The sequence below is a fragment of the Rana temporaria genome, chromosome 5 (assembly GCF_905171775.1).
Source record: "Rana temporaria chromosome 5, aRanTem1.1, whole genome shotgun sequence".
In the NCBI taxonomy this organism is placed as follows: Eukaryota; Metazoa; Chordata; class Amphibia; order Anura; family Ranidae; genus Rana; species Rana temporaria.
The window spans coordinates 281,185,017-281,205,201 of NC_053493.1; the positions used below are offsets into that span (position 1 = coordinate 281,185,017).

Below are 20,185 nucleotides of genomic sequence, written 5' to 3' on the forward strand. Positions count from 1 at the left end.
GACCAACCAGGTGAACTTGGTAATTAACCAATCTGATCCGGCAATGCTCCCGACCAAATGGTTACCAATCATCAATCAGCTTTGTAACAAACAGGAAATGAATAAACAAAACCTTATCTGAAAAACATATAATTACAAAAAAGGAAAACAAATGTTATATCATTCCCATTGTGCAACGTGTATTAAACTCATGAATTCATCATGCGACTTGTATTAAGTTCATAAACTCATAACAGTAGTAATATGGAATAAACAAAAAAGGGGAAGTGAAATGTGAGGAGGGATGTTTGCCACCTGTATCTGGGCTGCAATGGATACTCTCCACCTTTCTGTTCAAACGATCTATGTTGGATCTTCCCATGGATCGAGGTTAACCTGTCTCTAATGCAGGAAGTGTTAGCCAATGTAGTGTCTGGGGACACAAGCCAGTGCGCCGCCCGATCTTTCTTGCAACGCTGGCCTGGCGTCCCCAGACTTCCCTGAACCACCCTGGAGCGCAACGCCTGTGTGTGAACTCACGCCGCGCGTGACGTCATCACGCGGCGGGAAAGCACACGGCGCTTGGTGACCAATGGAAGCGCGGCACCATTGAACACATGGCATCCGATGGCCAATGGGAGCGCGGCTCCTCTGACGTGTGAGTCTGATGGAAAGGAGCCGCTCAACCATCTCCATCTGGGTGTTGTTTCAAAATGTACTGGCAAAGCTGCCAGACTCTTGACATATGGGCGATGAAGTAATACTTCACGCTCATATTGTGATCATCCCTACGTGCTCCTATATTAAGGAAAAACGTGCATGGGGAATAAAATGTGAAGAGAAAAGGGGGAAATGTCGCCCTCCAGGGGGGAAGAAAGGGCAGCACAACCCTAGGACCTTTTACACAACAAACATGTATCACACAGTGCAAAAAATGCATATCAGTAAATTATAGATATGCCTCTCTCAGACATGTCAACCTTGTAAAATGTGAATCAAAAGTTGCTGGATCTATTAAGGATCGCAGTTATAAATATTTTGTGTATAAATTCTGTGGTTTACTAAACGCAAAAAAGGACAAAAATAAATTAAAATAACTAAAATAAGATTAGGCCTTATTTATGAATGAATTAATATCCCATTCTACGTTCATACCAAATGGTTGGTATGTGCGTAATTCATGTATCCAGTATGTTTCTAACTGCGATACACCCCGTATGCGGGATTCACCTCTCCAATGGGGTACAAAACGATCAATAACCAAAAACTGAGTACCATGGGGATTTTTGTCATGATATTGCAAATAGTGTCGTGGAACACTGTGGTTGGTTTTGCCCAGCAAGATGTTAGCTATGTGCTCGTTCACTCGAACCGTAAAGGTTCTAATAGTCCTCCCGATATATTGTTTCTTGCAAGGGCAAGTTAGAAGGTAAACAACGTATCGGGTGGCACATGTCGTGAAATGTTTCATCTGGTATATTTTAGAGGTGCTAGTAGACTGGAACGTTTCACTTTTCCGTCTGCCGCTTGTGTTGTGCAAACACACATTACACCTACGGCAGGGGAAAAAGGCCTTACAGTCCTGAAAAAAGGTGACCTGTTTCGGGGCATCAATGACATTCGGGGCTATCTGTCCTTGAATGGATCTAGCCCCCCTGAAAATGACGCCCGCCCTATCTGGTATGACCGGACCCAAAACTCTGTCGTTTCTTAGAACACCCCAGTGTTTTGCAAGTATTTCTTTAACTTGCCTGGACTGGACAGAATATGTGGTGAAGAAGGACCACCGGAATTTGTCGTCCGTGGCTTTCTTGGGGCGAACCTCCAGAAGCGAACTGCGATCCAAATGTAGGCTTCGCTCAATTTCTGCTTCCAGTTCTCCTACTTCATACCCCTTCTCCACGAATCTGTCTTTCAGGACTGTGGATTGGGCAATGAAGTCTTCAGTCTTAGTACAATTCCGCCTAAGTCGCAAAAACTGGCTCCGAGGAACGGATTTTAACCACTGGGGGTGGTGACAGCTATCCAGCGGTATGTAGCCGTTACGATTGGTTGGTTTGAAGTACGTACTAAATTCTAGATGTTGTTCAACTACTTTGATCTCCAAGTCGAGGAAATGTACAGAGGTAGGACTAGCCTCATGGCTCAGTCGAATACCTCTGTCATTGTCGTTCAATGTCGACATGAAATCTTTAAGCGATTCTAAGTCGCCTTTCCATAAGAGGAGGATGTCGTCTATATATCTGGCCCAAAGGACCAATTCTGGTCTATTGAGGGCGTAGACGACATCCTCCTCCCATTTGGCCATGTAGAGATTGGCCAGACTGGGGGCAAATTTGGCCCCCATGGCCACACCCCTAGTTTGTAAATAAAAATTGTTTTGAAACCAGAAATAGTTATGTTGGGCTGCAAAAATGAGGAGCTGCATGATGAAATTACGTTGTATCACCGACAGGGTAGTGCTCAGAGACAGATAGTACTCCACTGCATCAAAACCCAATTGGTGGGGGATACACGTATATAATGCAGTCACATCAGCAGTGGCCAGAATCATGCCGTCGCTAAAGGAAACTGATTCCAATAGCCTGATGGTGTCACCCGTATCCTTAAGATAGGACGGCATGAGTCTGACCAATGGTTGGAGATGGAAGTCCACATATTTGCCTATCCTGGATGTGACCGAATCAATCCCACTGACTATCGGGCGGCCAGGGGGATTAGTTGGGTCTTTATGAACCTTGGGAAGGTAATATATAGCTGGAATCCTAGGTACAACTGGTATCAGGAAATCGCGCTCTTTTTTGTTCAAAATCCCCAAAGAGAAACCCTCATTGACCAGCTCAACGAGGCACTTCTTATATTGGGAAGTAGGGTTGGTATGGATCAAAGAGTATGTTTCTGAATCCCCCAATATTTTGTCCATTTCTTTGACATAGTCAGCCTTGTCCAGCACGACTAAGGCTCCCCCCTTGTCGGCCGGACGGATGACTAAGTCCTTTTGTTCACAGAGTTTTTTTAAACCTCTCTTAATTTTTGGGTCGGTGTGTATTTTTTTATTTTGGAGTTTGTCTAGGTCTTCCAACACCAAACTCCGAAAGACATTAATGGCCGGAGCAATAGCTCCCGGCGGGTTAAATAAAGAAGGGTTGGCTAGTCCCGTGTGGATATGAGCATCCGGGGGTTTAGGGACAGTAGGAGCAGTGATGAAAGGAGGGGATAGAAAATGTCTCTGAATGCTCAGCTTGCGGGTAAATTTCTGTACGTCTATAAATGTAGAGAATTTATTAAGTGTCCGTGGAGGGACATACTTCAAACCTTTGTCAAGAATAAGCTTCTCTTCATCTGTTAGAACAACTGAGCTGAGATTGAAGACACCCGCCCCACTCACACCTTTCTTTTTTTTGCTCTGGACCCTGTGACCACCTCGGGTGCCTCTTCTCCTCTTGGGCTTCCCGGGTAATCTTGCATCACCCTGTGAAAACCCTCATTGTAGGAGGGCCCTGAGTGGCCCTGATTGTAACTATATGGGGACCGGGATGTCCAATCGTCATCTCTGTTGTGATGGCTATAGTACTCCCCGTTTCCATAGTCTTCTTTTAGAGGGGGAAATCTATTATAGACCCGAGTGGGTGTTCTATATTGATATTCACGGTTATCTCGATTATCATAATGATAATCCCCACGACCATCCCGGTGGTCAAAGGACCTCCTAGGACTCTCATGGTATTGAATATCACCAAATTGTCCCCGAAAGGGACCTCCATCCCTTCCTCTGAAGTTCCCACCTTTATTGGGGGGGGGGTGTACGGGGTAGGGTTTGGGTTTGGAGGGTTTATTCTGTTGTCCGAAAGGTTTAGGGGGTCTATTTTTAGGTAAAACAGAACCGTTGGATGTCCTGTTAGGGCCTTCTTTGGTCAAAGGAGCAAAAGTAAGGGTTCTTTCTATATTCTGACTCGTAGATGCCGTGACCTCCATTTCTGATGTTTCAGCATCAGAAATCAAGGATTGAGAAATCTTTTTCTGCCACGTAAACACTGAGCTAGATCTATAGTCGGTCACATCCCTATTATATTTTTTCTGTTTTTTTAGTCTTTGGTCCTTCTCCTCTTTCTCCAAGTGACTTTTGAGGCTTGTAGAAAGGGAGATATATTCCGCAGAATCTTTATATGGAGTCAATTTTTCTTTTAAATCCTTGATCTCTTTATCAATAAGTGTCAATCTGGTACGCTTTTTTTCCATTAGAAAACCCAACAGCTTAATACCAACTTGATTAAAATATTGATACCATGACTCTATGTCAGAATCACCTTGTTGGGGGGACACATCCCAACGTAGGCCCCTTGGAACCATGTGTTCTTTCCCATACTGCTCCAAAAAGGCCTTATCCCATTGTATGTGGACCTCTGTAGTCATCAGATTTTTCAATCTGATGAACAGACCACTGATCTCAGTATCTGGTCCGATGGTGACAAATACACCATCTGCACTAAAAGTTTTGGAAAGTCTGTACTCAAACACATCCATATTAATGGAAAAATGGAATAATGAAGATAGCAGCAATAAAAATGTGTCAAAAATGTGAAAATGTGAAAAGGGGGAGATACTGCGCTAATCTAAATATCAAGTGAGCAGCCACACAAGCAATATGACAAAAATTGAAAATAAAATGGTGGAACGGTATGCAGCGCTGAAAATTCTTATAAAGAACAAATTATGCATCAATGTGATGATAACACAATAACCTGTGAGTGAGTGTCCATTTAAAACAACCAGCACAAAAAGAAAAACACAAAGAAAAAAGTCCATCAATATGGGGTGTATGACCACATCCTCATCTTTGGAAGGACTTTCTGCACGGTAGAATCGAAAATAGATGGAATACTCTTACCAGATGTCGTGGATCTGCTTGTCAGCGACAACAGATCACAAAGGCATGTAAGGGATCGGCTCGGCTCTGCTCGGCTGGATGTTGGTATAGTGGTAAACTCACCACGGGGTATCCTGTTGGGTGGCTGTAGGCCTGGACTGGAACCTCACCGTAGGTGTACTCGCTCCAACTCTAATCCGTAGACAGGAACCAAGGGTCCGATTCTTTAAACGCCAAATGGTGGTGCAAACAGTGGTGTCCACTGGTGCAAGGTGCACACTGGTATGGAGCTTTTGAAAAAACTTTGTATCCAGGCAAGTCATGCAGGGAAGAGAAAGAAAACAATGCTCCGGATGGTGCAGGTAAAAGAGGATAGGTTTTATTGAAGTAAAACCAATGACATAAAAGTGATCACTTCGGTAAAAAATTGAATAAAAGCAATATGGGGTGCAGGTATAGCAAGCCCGACGCGTTTCGTCCAAGTGGACTTCAACTGGGGCATCTACCTTCACCCCCATATTGCCACATATATATAATGAGATTGCTTAATCGGACCGGGTGGGCGGACCAACCAGGTGAACTTGGTAATTAACCAATCTGATCCGGCAATGCTCCCGACCAAATGGTTACCAATCATCAATCAGCTTTGTAACAAACAGGAAATGAATAAACAAAACCTTATCTGAAAAACATATAATTACAAAAAAGGAAAACAAATGTTATATCATTCCCATTGTGCAACGTGTATTAAACTCATGAATTCATCATGCGACTTGTATTAAGTTCATAAACTCATAACAGTAGTAATATGGAATAAACAAAAAAGGGGAAGTGAAATGTGAGGAGGGATGTTTGCCACCTGTATCTGGGCTGCAATGGATACTCTCCACCTTTCTGTTCAAACGATCTATGTTGGATCTTCCCATGGATCGAGGTTAACCTGTCTCTAATGCAGGAAGTGTTAGCCAATGTATTGTCTGGGGACACAAGCCAGTGCGCCGCCCGATCTTTCTTGCAACGCTGGCCTGGCGTCCCCAGACTTCCCTGAACCACCCTGGAGCGCAACGCCTGTGTGTGAACTCACGCCGCGCGTGACGTCATCACGCGGCGGGAAAGCACACGGCGCTTGGTGACCAATGGAAGCGCGGCACCATTGAACACATGGCATCCGATGGCCAATGGGAGCGCGGCTCCTCTGACGTGTGAGTCTGATGGAAAGGAGCCGCTCAACCATCTCCATCTGGGTGTTGTTTCAAAATGTACTGGCAAAGCTGCCAGACTCTTGACATATGGGCGATGAAGTAATACTTCACGCTCATATTGTGATCATCCCTACGTGCTCCTATATTAAGGAAAAACGTGCATGGGGAATAAAATGTGAAGAGAAAAGGGGGAAATGTCGCCCTCCAGGGGGGAAGAAAGGGCAGCACAACCCTAGGACCTTTTACACAACAAACATGTATCACACAGTGCAAAAAATGCATATCAGTAAATTATAGATATGCCTCTCTCAGACATGTCAACCTTGTAAAATGTGAATCAAAAGTTGCTGGATCTATTAAGGATCGCAGTTATAAATATTTTGTGTATAAATTCTGTGGTTTACTAAACGCAAAAAAGGACAAAAATAAATTAAAATAACTAAAATAAGATTAGGCCTTATTTATGAATGAATTAATATCCCATTCTACGTTCATACCAAATGGTTGGTATGTGCGTAATTCATGTATCCAGTATGTTTCTAACTGCGATACACCCCGTATGCGGGATTCACCTCTCCAATGGGGTACAAAACGATCAATAACCAAAAACTGAGTACCATGGGGATTTTTGTCATGATATTGCAAATAGTGTCGTGGAACACTGTGGTTGGTTTTGCCCAGCAAGATGTTAGCTATGTGCTCGTTCACTCGAACCGTAAAGGTTCTAATAGTCCTCCCGATATATTGTTTCTTGCAAGGGCAAGTTAGAAGGTAAACAACGTATCGGGTGGCACATGTCGTGAAATGTTTCATCTGGTATATTTTAGAGGTGCTAGTAGACTGGAACGTTTCACTTTTCCGTCTGCCGCTTGTGTTGTGCAAACACACATTACACCTACGGCAGGGGAAAAAGGCCTTACAGTCCTGAAAAAAGGTGACCTGTTTCGGGGCATCAATGACATTCGGGGCTATCTGTCCTTGAATGGATCTAGCCCCCCTGAAAATGACGCCCGCCCTATCTGGTATGACCGGACCCAAAACTCTGTCGTTTCTTAGAACACCCCAGTGTTTTGCAAGTATTTCTTTAACTTGCCTGGACTGGACAGAATATGTGGTGAAGAAGGACCACCGGAATTTGTCGTCCGTGGCTTTCTTGGGGCGAACCTCCAGAAGCGAACTGCGATCCAAATGTAGGCTTCGCTCAATTTCTGCTTCCAGTTCTCCTACTTCATACCCCTTCTCCACGAATCTGTCTTTCAGGACTGTGGATTGGGCAATGAAGTCTTCAGTCTTAGTACAATTCCGCCTAAGTCGCAAAAACTGGCTCCGAGGAACGGATTTTAACCACTGGGGGTGGTGACAGCTATCCAGCGGTATGTAGCCGTTACGATCGGTTGGTTTGAAGTACGTACTAAATTCTAGATGTTGTTCAACTACTTTGATCTCCAAGTCGAGGAAATGTACAGAGGTAGGACTAGCCTCATGGCTCAGTCGAATACCTCTGTCATTGTCGTTCAATGTCGACATGAAATCTTTAAGCGATTCTAAGTCGCCTTTCCATAAGAGGAGGATGTCGTCTATATATCTGGCCCAAAGGACCAATTCTGGTCTATTGAGGGCGTAGACGACATCCTCCTCCCATTTGGCCATGTAGAGATTGGCCAGACTGGGGGCAAATTTGGCCCCCATGGCCACACCCCTAGTTTGTAAATAAAAATTGTTTTGAAACCAGAAATAGTTATGTTGGGCTGCAAAAATGAGGAGCTGCATGATGAAATTACGTTGTATCACCGACAGGGTAGTGCTCAGAGACAGATAGTACTCCACTGCATCAAAACCCAATTGGTGGGGGATACACGTATATAATGCAGTCACATCAGCAGTGGCCAGAATCATGCCGTCGCTAAAGGAAACTGATTCCAATAGCCTGATGGTGTCACCCGTATCCTTAAGATAGGACGGCATGAGTCTGACCAATGGTTGGAGATGGAAGTCCACATATTTGCCTATCCTGGATGTGACCGAATCAATCCCACTGACTATCGGGCGGCCAGGGGGATTAGTTGGGTCTTTATGAACCTTGGGAAGGTAATATATAGCTGGAATCCTAGGTACAACTGGTATCAGGAAATCGCGCTCTTTTTTGTTCAAAATCCCCAAAGAGAAACCCTCATTGACCAGCTCAACGAGGCACTTCTTATATTGGGAAGTAGGGTTGGTATGGATCAAAGAGTATGTTTCTGAATCCCCCAATATTTTGTCCATTTCTTTGACATAGTCAGCCTTGTCCAGCACGACTAAGGCTCCCCCCTTGTCGGCCGGACGGATGACTAAGTCCTTTTGTTCACAGAGTTTTTTTAAACCTCTCTTAATTTTTGGGTCGGTGTGTATTTTTTTATTTTGGAGTTTGTCTAGGTCTTCCAACACCAAACTCCGAAAGACATTAATGGCCGGAGCAATAGCTCCCGGCGGGTTAAATAAAGAAGGGTTGGCTAGTCCCGTGTGGATATGAGCATCCGGGGGTTTAGGGACAGTAGGAGCAGTGATGAAAGGAGGGGATAGAAAATGTCTCTGAATGCTCAGCTTGCGGGTAAATTTCTGTACGTCTATAAATGTAGAGAATTTATTAAGTGTCCGTGGAGGGACATACTTCAAACCTTTGTCAAGAATAAGCTTCTCTTCATCTGTTAGAACAACTGAGCTGAGATTGAAGACACCCGCCCCACTCACACCTTTCTTTTTTTTGCTCTGGACCCTGTGACCACCTCGGGTGCCTCTTCTCCTCTTGGGCTTCCCGGGTAATCTTGCATCACCCTGTGAAAACCCTCATTGTAGGAGGGCCCTGAGTGGCCCTGATTGTAACTATATGGGGACCGGGATGTCCAATCGTCATCTCTGTTGTGATGGCTATAGTACTCCCCGTTTCCATAGTCTTCTTTTAGAGGGGGAAATCTATTATAGACCCGAGTGGGTGTTCTATATTGATATTCACGGTTATCTCGATTATCATAATGATAATCCCCACGACCATCCCGGTGGTCAAAGGACCTCCTAGGACTCTCATGGTATTGAATATCACCAAATGGTCCAAAAATGTAGAGCTTGCTTTAAAATTCAACCGATTGACGCCTAACCGATAGGTCAAAACCGATGGTTAGTACGCAAAAGCATCGGTTAAAAACCCGCGCATGCTCAGAATCAAGTCGATGCATGCTTGGAAGCATTGAACTTGATTTTTTTCAGCATGTCGTTGTGTTTTACGTCACTGCATTGGACTTGATCGTTTTTTTAACTGATGGTGTGTAGGCATATCAGACCATCAGTCAGCTTCATCGGTTAACCGATGAGAACAGTCCTTCGGACCGTTCTAATCAGATGGACTGATCGTGTGTACAGGGCTTTATAGCAAAGGGTAGGCCAACTCAATATTGAACCCTACGGACTAAGACTGGGATGCCATTAAAGTTGATGTGCGTGTAAATGCAGGTGTCCCAATACTTTTGGTAATATAGTGTATGTTTGGCTTATTGAAATTGTGTAAGAATGACTTTCACTTGTCCTAATAAATAAATGGTTTTAAAGTTTTTAATTTCATGAAACACTACTTTCAGGGTTGTACGGAAGCCCTACCAACAAAGGCCAAGATCCATCATTGTTGACTCAAAAAATGAAAATGTATTTAAAATTCTGTATCGGAAAGTAATTTAGGTCACTTTATACCAATAAATGGCTACATTATAAATTATTTTTCATTCCATTCAGTGAAATGCCATATGGTTATCTGTGCAATTTGTATTTCTTAGTAGCTACAAAGCCATCACATAAATTGTTTGCCATTTCCACATGAAGACAGGACTCTTCGTTGTTAATAAGGAGCTGTTCTGTCAAAGTTGTTTCTCTCCAAGCTTCAATTACACACATCCAGCGATTCAGTGTTTGTCTTTTAGCAGTCAGGCACGAAAACTGCTTATGTTGATATTTCCCTTAATAGCTATGCAAAGTTTGAGCTTTTTTCACTTTCTTGATTTACATTTCCTTGCAACAGAGATCGCTTAGTCTGCATTTGTACACCACGCTAAGTAGTGGAACGTGTGTTATCTAATTCTTAATTATATTGCTAATGTTATTTTTGGCAGGACTCAGTAAAGCATATAAGAAATTTCAAGCATGCTTTTCACTGTAAGAATAGCAGAATGCCGATCACAACTATAGGCTTTCACTCCATACACATCACTACTGTATTTTCTATTCTATAACTACTTCTTGAAGTGATTTATTGTCCATACATTGCTGTCAAACAGGCTTTTCTTTATGGAGCACCATAATAATACAAATAATAATAGTAATTATGATTATTATAATTTTTGTTTAGCTTTTTATTATTACTTTATAATCTGTATGAGACCATCTAGTGGAATTCTTTTTACTAAAAAATCCTGAAGACTTAGGCCGCATACTCACGGTTGGTCAAAACCGATAAACGGACTGAAGGACCTTTTCATCGGTCCAAACCGATCTTGTGTGGGCCCCATCGGTCAGTTATCCTTCGGTCCAAAAATTTAGAACTTGCTTTAAAATTGAACCGATGGACGCCTAACCGATCGGTCAAAACCGATGGTTAGTATGCAAAAGCATCGGTTAAAGGTCCACGTGTGCTCGGAGTCGAGTCGACGCATGCTTGGAAGCATTGAACTTCGTTTTTTTCAGCACGTCGTTGTGTTTTACGTCACTGCGTTCTGAACGGAATGCTTCTTTAACCTTTGGTGTGTAGGCACATCAGACCATCACTCAGCTTCATCGGTGAACCGATGAAACGGTCCTTTGGACCGTTCTCATCGGATGGACTGATCGTGTTAACAGGGCTTTAGAGAACCTGAGGTGTAGAAGCTGTGCACATAGCATGCAAGCAGAGGGCAAAAGACTAGTCATGAGTATTGCCTGAGCTCTCCCTACAGCTGACCATTTTGCAATTACAGGTACTCCATGCCTTGTTCTACAGTGTGTTTGTGTGTGGCTAGCCATTTTGATAGAGGCAAAAACTCTGCTTCTTAATGTCAGAGTTGCCCCAATACCTGACAGTCTGGTGATTGGTGGGTGTTTGCTTGAGAAATAACAGGAGAGGTGGAGACCAAACTCTTCCTGCTTCATTCATTCTGGGGATCTGTTCTGTCTGTAGGTCCTCAGGTACAGCTTTTTCTCCATAACAGCAAACAAACACTCTTGTGCATTAGTGTGATGTCCGGGAGGTCTATTGATCAAGGGATAATTTCTCAGGCCTTGCTGCCCTCCAGGATAGAGGATAGCCTAATAGTCACAAAAAAAGTAGAAGAGGGTGCACCGGCCTTGTCCATTATCTCAAGTAAATGTATTGCTAAAAACAAAATAAGAGATTACTCCTTAATGAAAGGGTAAACTCAAAATACACAATAAAAACCTTAGTGAGTAAACATCAAGGATAAATGGTGAGACAGCGTATGTGCAAAACACACTGTGAATGATAAAGTCACAAGTGTAAATGAGGACTTCCAATAATGTGAATGTGAAGTGTAGAACAAAGTTCACAAAAACAGGAGAAAGCAAATAAAACTTCGCCCTGTTGAGGTGACACCAAATAGTAAAAGTGGAGAAAAGTTGCCTGTAGCCACTCTTGTAATTCTTCTAGGGTAAGTGAATAAGGTACTCTTATCGGTCTTTGGTGGACACACAGGTCTTTCATCAGTGGGTCATATGAGCTTAAAGGTAAATGTTTTTTCACCTTAATGCATCCTATGCATTAGGGTGGAAAAACATCTGACAATCCTGAGCCCCTGTTTTACTTACCTGAGCCCTCGAACATCCCACTCTCGTCCCCGTCATCCTCCTCGTTTCTGAGCCTGGCCGTTGATTGGCTACATTGGATGGATTGAAAGCAGCACAGCCATAGGCTTGCTCTGCTGTCAATCGCATCCAATGACGCGGCGCGCCTGGGCCGAGTGATACAGTGAGCGGCAATAGCCGCCGGCTGTGTCACGGGAGCGCACTCACAGGAACTCAACACCATGCGCGCTCGCTCGCATGAAGGTGTTGAGTTCTTGCGTGGATAAGCCGAGACAGCCTCCGAGGGACCCCAGAATACCAAGTTTGGGGGACACTGTGCAAAACGAGCTGCACAGTGAAGGTAAGTATAACATGTTTGTTATTTAAAAAAAAAATACCTTTACAACCCCTTTAAGATCCTGGATGATCTGGATCCTCTGTGAAGCAGAGAAGACTGTCTGGATGAAATGAGATGTGAAATCCCCAGATCCCAGCTGCCAAATCCACGGATGTAGCAAACGTCCTTTCGGGGTCAGATCAGGCAGGATGTACGTCGGGATAATCCCTCATAGACTCAAATGGAAAAATATAGAAAAAGAGGCTCCAAATGGTGCAGGTCAACCCAAAAAATTGGTTTTATTGTAAACAAATCATGCATCAAATGACAAGGTAAAAGAGTTGTGATCACAAGTCATAAAAAAGATAAAAAGCAATGTGGGGGGTGCAGTAAATGCACCCTACGCGTTTCAACACCAATGGTCTTCAACTGGGGTCATATGACCCACTGTTGAAAGACATGTGTGTCCACTACAGATGGTAAGAGTACCTCATTCATTTACCCTAGAAAAGTTACAAGAGTGACTACAGGCAACTTTTTTCCACTTTTATTATTTGATGTCAACAGAAAGTTTTATTTGCTTTTTCCTGTTTTTGTGGACTTTGTTCTACACTTCACATTATTGGAAGTCCTAATTTACACTTGGGACTTTATCACTCACATCGTGTTTTTCACATGCGCTGTCTCACCATTTATCCTTGATGTTTACTCACTAAGGTTTTTATTGTGTATTTTGAGTTTACCCTTTCATATAGGAGTAATCCCTTACTTATTTATATCACCAGCGCTACACAATTTTTTCACCATTTCCGTTTGACTTTGTTTGAGTGTCAGCTGCTTGTTTTTTTGGTTTTCACATTTGGATTTAGCACCGTTTTTTCCTCCCATTTTTAAAAACGGAATAAAACTACTCACAAGCATGTGGAGAAATAATGCTTGTAAAAGCCACCTAATTATAGTCATCAGCCCTGAAACCGACAGTCTCCAGATGGCAAAGGAGAGGACATCAGGGACACTGCTTTCTGGTGCGTTTCGAAGGAGTACCTTTTTTCTCCAGCTGTAAGAGCAGTAAGCAGCTCAGTAGTGAAATCTGCAAATTTCAAAAGACTAGTAGTCACAGGCACCGTGCCTTGCATTCCCACAGCAGATATCCAGCTATGGGGCTATAGGCACAGGACATGTGGAAAGCAATGATTTGTCAGCACTGCTAGTGGACGCCATAGTTTCAATAGGCTCTTGGGATCTTTTTCTAGGCTAGTCTGTGCAGCGTTGGGGCCAGAAATGCACCCACCACCCAACCAGAAGAGTGAAAAGGCCTATGGCAAGTGCGCAGTCTCTGGAAACTTGACCAGCCTGTCAGTGCTACAGCACAGACACAGTTGGGATGCACTGTGTATGTGCAATTTAACATCTTGAACCTGCCCTTTTTCTTGAGGCACTCTGACCAGGACAGCTCCAAGAATAGCAGCACAGGTTGTATTTGCGACAGCCTCTGGCCTCCAGGTAGTGAGATACTAGTAAGCTAACTCCACACACACACCCACCCAACATGGTGGAGTCATAGGGGACTTGGACCTGAGATAATTAAACACCACATCACTTATGTGTACTCATGTCTAGTACAATAGACCAACTCTGACTCTGACACAGCATCTGGTTGCTTACGCCTCATGGAGCTCTCTCCTTCAGGAACTTTTGTGACAGAAGATTTTTCTGCTGCCTTTACCATGGTGCTGGAATAATTGCAGCCATTCGCATTGAATGCAACCAAAGTCAGACACAGCTTACAGAGGCAGCTATGAGGGACCATTTGCAGCACTGGAAAGAGCATAGTGGAGTGAGAAATAAGGTAATTTCCCCTCACAGTGCTGGTCAACCCCACTGCAACAGTGGAATTTTGAAGTTAGCTTTAAGGCGTTATTTTATTTGGTGAGTGCAGTCATGTAACCAGCCATTGCTCCCATGGAGTTTGATCAAGCCTTGCTGGTCTGTGCCATCTGTATTGCAAAAATAATATGTCAATCCATAGGAGACATGTAAAATGCTGGGCACCAAAGCCCCCCCTGCAAGAAACAGCTGGAACTAATCCCTTTTGAGGGTGAACGCCTTTTTGGCAATGCCTTGGATGCATCTTTACAGAAGATTTGGGGAGAAAAGAGGCTTCTTTTACCTTCAAAGACAAGCCATCTACTTCAAGGACCAAAAAGGTTCCTTTTGTTTCTCTCAAAAATTCCAAGGTTAATTGGACTTCCAAGAACCCCAAGCCTGCCAATGGGTAACAAACCCTTTTTCCTAATTAAGGGACTTCCCAAATTATACAAGGGGCATGTCTTGTGGCCTTATGGATTAAAGATCTCTAACATCTGTGTTCAAAACATTGTATCCACAAACTACACCACTGTTAACCACTTTTTTTATTTTATTTTTTTAGTACTGATAAATTATTTTATCTGAATGTGTTTTATATTTCTAGTATACAGGCAAAAAGCAATTTTTTTTTTTTTACAGTACACTAAACTTCTACAGTTTGAGCTGGACATTAGACATGGAACATTATTACATTATTTTATTACCATATTTTAAAATAGTTTGCTTTTGAGGTTGTGCTTTGGCTATTTTCCAGTGTAGAAAATTGCATTATATTGGCACTGTGTGCGGTTTCAAAGCAGTCATATTTCAGCGTTTGCATTTCAAATGCTACGCATAGGAAAATAAAAAGTGATCATGTTACTAATTAACAAGTAAAACTATTATGCCGCGTACACACGATCATTTTTCGGGTTGTAAAAGACAACGTTTTTCAGGCTCTAGAAAAAAACAATGTTTTTTTCAACTTGATCATAAAAACAGCCTTGCCTACACACGTAAAAAAAAAAAAAAAAATGCTCTAGCAAAGCGCGGTGACGTACAACATGTATGACGGCACTATAAAGGGGAAGTTCTATTTGGATGGCGCCACCCTTTGGGCTGCTTTAGCTGATTTTGTGTTAGTAAAAGACGATTTGCGCTTTTCTGTCTGTTACAGCGTGATGAATGTGCTTACTCCATTACGAACGGTAGTTTTACCAGAACGAGTGCTCCCATCTCATAACTTGCTTCTGAGCATGCATGGATTTTTCACGTCGTTAAAGCCCACACACAACCATTTTTTACAACCCGAAAAACGACAAAGTTTTAAAACGTTGTGAAAAAATATAGCATCGAAAAAATGTTTGGTCGTTTTTCAGAACACGAAAAATGCTCTGAAGCTCACACACGATCGTTTTTAATGACATTTAAAAAAACGTATTTTACAACCTGAAAAATGATCATGTGTATGCGCCATTAGTTATAATGTGAACATCCTATTTTGCGTCCCAAAATCTAGTGTAGTGTTAGGCAGCTCATACATAGTATTTTATTTTTCTTTTTTCAACCAACGAGTTGAGTAAAAAATTACCCGATCTCCTCCATGTATGACCGACTTTAGTAAGATGTTGCTATGGCTTTAGGCCATTTAAATTTGTAATATTTTTTTTTTTTTTTGTAGCATTCAAGTTAGTTCAGTCCATAAGCCCTGTTCACACTAGTGCAATTTGTCCTGTGATTTATTATATTAATCACAATGTCTGTTTTACCCAAATCATTCTATATAAAGATTACCTAAATGGCAAATGATTTTTGGAAGTGGCTTAATTTTTCAGGAAATTCCTCACGTTTAGTTTAGTGAAAAGCAAAGTATTGTTTTACATTGCCTGTTGGGATGATGTTCTTTTGCTTCAACAGTTTTGATTAGCTTTCAAGGGCATGCTTTCAATCCAGAGATGTGCTTAGCCCTTGTTACCCAAGAGTACAACCCAACCTGAGCCAAAGCAAGGGTCATTGATCTCTTACATGATCATCAATTCCACTGACGCTCATTACAAACAGATGGATGAACTTTGTACTTTGTTCTTCTGGTAAAAATAAATAAAAAATCGGCATGCATCTCCTAAATCAAAGTACTGATATTATATTAACAAAACTTTGTGTGTGTGTACATTTATAGGGCTCTGATTTTGTTATTCCAGGGCCCAACCATACATGATGAGGAGACAGGATTGCCATTAGCTGGAAAAGCTGCGCTCAAGGCTCTCTTGCAACACTACAATTTCTATGAACATGTCAGCAACATGACTAAAAACTGCTATCTGGAACAACACACATTTGACATCAGTAATTCTACATATAAGTCAGCACATGAACATCTGAATTGTAAGTATAACATATTTTTCTTTATTTTTATTTAAAGAATAACTAAGCGGGTGAAGTCCAACAAGGTGTATGCCATCTCATGGACTTCTCTTGAATTTACAATTTAGACTTTCATCGAGCACCAGGTGTATAGTTATCACTATAATCCCTATGCTCCAACACTAGACCTTCAGGTGTCTTTCACAGAAGTTGTGCACTCCCCTATGCTTTTCCTGTCTAATCATGAAACACAAAGTATTCTCTGAATAGACAACGGAGGGCGGGGTGGACAGAGAAGCTGCTGTTTCGCAAAGCTGCATCTTCTTTCAGATTGCTATACTCCTAGTCCTCTGTAAGAGTGTAAATTGCAAAAAAAATCCACAAAGTGGCATACACCTTACTGGACAAGCCTTTATAAACCAGCACAGTTTTAAAAGTGCGTGCATTCCTGGAGTTCTTCTTAAGAGACAAAGTTGGTCTTTTAAAAGATTCTAAATGTTCCTTTTTAAATTATCTTAAAGCTTTAAGCACTCCTGGCATGTATTTTTTTTAGAGGGGTAGTGGGTGCTTTGTTTTGAGAGGGACTTCCTGCCCCACTTCCTGCTTCCGCCTACATGCCACCTAGGCGGCGACTCCTCTCCCCTAGGCGTCCCATTCCTCGCAGTGATCTTCTGGGACAGGTCCCAGAAGATTGCCTGTCCACTGGGAGTGCGCCGTGCGACTCGTGCATGCATAGTGCGTGCTCGGCCGTGAAGCCGCAACTCCACAGTTTTAATGGAGGCGCTAAGGAGAGGAGCGGGGCTCCGTGCGGCCGAATCGCTGTGCCATGGGACAGGTAAGTATCTGTTTATTAAAAGTCAGCAGCTAAACTTTTTGTAGCTGCTGACTTTAATTAAACAAAAAAAAGCCTGGAACTCCGTTATAAAGCGTTATTTATTATCGAAGAGTTCTAATTTACATGCCCCCTCCAGTCTGGTTTTACTGACATGTTTATGGTCTGACTTCATGCTAGCATATATTGTGACCTGCTCCATAGTACGTCTAAAGCATCAAATAAATAATGGAATCCTGTCACCAAACCATTGCTTACAAAGCTCTCCTTATTGATTATATGTTTATTGTTTGTTATCTACTTGTAAAAGCTCCCCTTGTGTTAACAACCAAAAGCCCTGAAACTGCTGCTAAGCACTGCCATTTTGGAAATGCCCCACCAGACTTGGAGCTTCACTCTAGTGGTTCTGTATAGTATCCATCTATCTTCTCAAGCAGCTTCAGTAAAGGTTGGGAACAAGAGGTGAAGGATAGAGGAGTTGGATCAGCACAGAAGGTAATTAGACATTCCCAGAGGAGGAGAGGGGGCTGTTCTAAGAAAACCGTCTCTTTCTGAAGTAGTCAAATTTTCTAGCAAGTTCAAAAACACATTGCAAGTAAATAACAAAATTATTTATAGAGAGGGAAAACACTGCAAGTAAGTATTTAATATACAGTACTTGATATTTCTGTACTTTTACCTGCAATTTCTTTAGCTGGTGATTGGGTCTTTCTAAAAGCAGTGTAAACTCTAAGGCCTCATGCACATTGGATGTTTTTTCTGCTCCTTTTAAGGGTATCTGGCATTTTTTTCCCTGCCTCTGAATGCCCCTCTACGTTAGCCTATATGTCCTTGCACACATTGCTGCGGGGGCACTCATGGGCACTCGCTCCCGAGTCGGCGCTCTGCGTCCATAAGGCCTGGTTCACACTGGTACGATTTGAGATGTCAAATTGCATCTCAAATCGGCGGCATTTGCCAGCAATTTTCGGCAATGGTACCGTCTCTGCGGCGCTGCACTGATTTCAAAAAGTAGTTCCTGCACTACTTTTTGCGATTTCGGGCCGTGATTTACATTGACATCTGTGCAGAAACCTGCACAGATGTCTCTGAAATTGCGGCCGAAATCGGGACTGCCAGTGGGTGTGAAATTGTGCGAGTTCAGTGTGAACCTGGGCCAAGACACAGAAACGGCTCGGCCCCACCCCCCACTCCCACCTCACTGGCTGTGATTGGCAGGAGCCAATGTCTCCTGTTGCTGCATCTCAGCCAATCAGGAGGGAGAGACCTGGGAGAGCCTTGGGTCTCATGCGCATCGCTGGATTAAGATCTGTCAGAAACCATGAATCAGACCAAGACAGAAGTACAGTTAAATCACACTTGTTTAATAATAAAAAGATAGACAGAGTAAGCGTAGTCAAAACATAGCCAGAGTTCAGGAACCGGATCGGATAATCAGCCATGCCAAATATCAAAGAACCAGAGATATACATAGTAGAACAGCAAGCAGGATCAGAAGCCAGAAGGGATGTCAGAAAGTCTTCAACAGGAATGCAGGAGAAAGTCTCTGAAGTTGACCAAGGCGAAGGCAGAGAGCATCTGAACTGGAAGGCTTAAGTAGGCAGGACTTACGAGCTGGATCAACAGGTGAGTCACTGTGGAGAGATAGGAGCTGGCAATTAGCCGACAGCTGAGCGGCCAGCTCAGAAGGAAGGGCTGAGCCCAGCCCTGACCAGATCAGGCTGAAGTAAATATTAGGGGGGAGCTGCACACTGGAGGTTTTTGTACCTTTACCTTTATCCCCACTTATGCTGCAACACATTCATGGCCTATGCTTTCACCATAGAGTGACCGGTCAATTAGTAATTACATCTTTCAGAATTACATAAACATGAGAAAATGTCAGGCTTTTTTGTTTGCGGGTTTCCAGACTGTGTAGTATGTGCTTCCAAAAAATAAATGATTTGCTACTGTTTGGTTTGTATTAACATCAAGGTGGATTCATTGCACATTGACCACTGTGTACCATAAAATTGAGAGAAACTTTAGGACATGTTTTTCCCTTCTATCCAAGTTGTATATCAACCTTAATTATAATATAGTTGCTCTTATATCTCTAGGGCTGCAGTAGAGAGGTTCATCATCTGAAGCTTCTGGGCTGCCTTCCAGTTTTGTCTACATGCAACTGAACACAGTCATTAAACTCCCCCCAAATGAATTCAGCAATCATCTGTATGCAGAGTTCAGTGTTTGAGTTCTATTTGCAGCAAGAAGCCAAGGGCAGTTGCTGTATAACTGACCATAGCAGAAGCCTGGGACCTGTACATAGCATTTAGAAGTTACTGTGCGATTGCACTCTCCAGTTTTAGTAAATCAAACTCTGGAAGCTGATTGGTTTCTATGCACAGCTGCACCAGATTTTGCACTTTCCAGTTTTAGTAAAGCAACCCCTCTGTTTTAAAGTTAACATAAAAAAAAAATGTGGCTTTGTTCGTTGCAAAGCAATTGGAGGAATCTGTGCCACAGAAATGACTGGACAATTGTGCACCTAAATTAAGAATGCTGCCGCTCGATCCTAATAAATTGCTAGTAGATAGTAAAAATAAATACAATTGCAGTGCACATCTATGAAGAATCAACAATTGTATGGACCATTTAAAACTAATAGATATTTTTTCTAAAAAATATATGGACTTCTTATGGTTCTTAAATTACCAAAACCTTATTAGCACACTTTGCCACTATTTCATATATAAAAATCAACATAAATTGTGGAATTAATCATGTGCAAAAAAATTAAGTGCAAATGCAATATTTAAGTGTCTATATAGCACTGATTCAATAAATGTATGCCCGTGATGGTACAATATTCAATGTGATCCAGGCAAAACTCTCTTTGCCATAAACAATGGTGTGTGTGATACTAATTAACTCCTACAGGAAAGTGTTCATTTAAATAATATGTGAAAAAAATTAGCATG

General features: G+C 42.4%; 1 protein-coding gene across 1 annotated transcript in view; it reads left to right on the forward strand.

Annotated features, from left to right (window-relative positions):
- Positions 1–20,185, forward strand: part of RTTN (rotatin) — a 329,764-nt gene that overhangs the window by 228,982 nt on the left and 80,597 nt on the right. Inside the window, exon 34 of the mRNA XM_040353902.1 lies at positions 16,231–16,414. Coding sequence (XP_040209836.1) covers positions 16,231–16,414 — 184 coding nt within the window. The remainder of the gene's footprint in view (positions 1–16,230; positions 16,415–20,185) is intronic.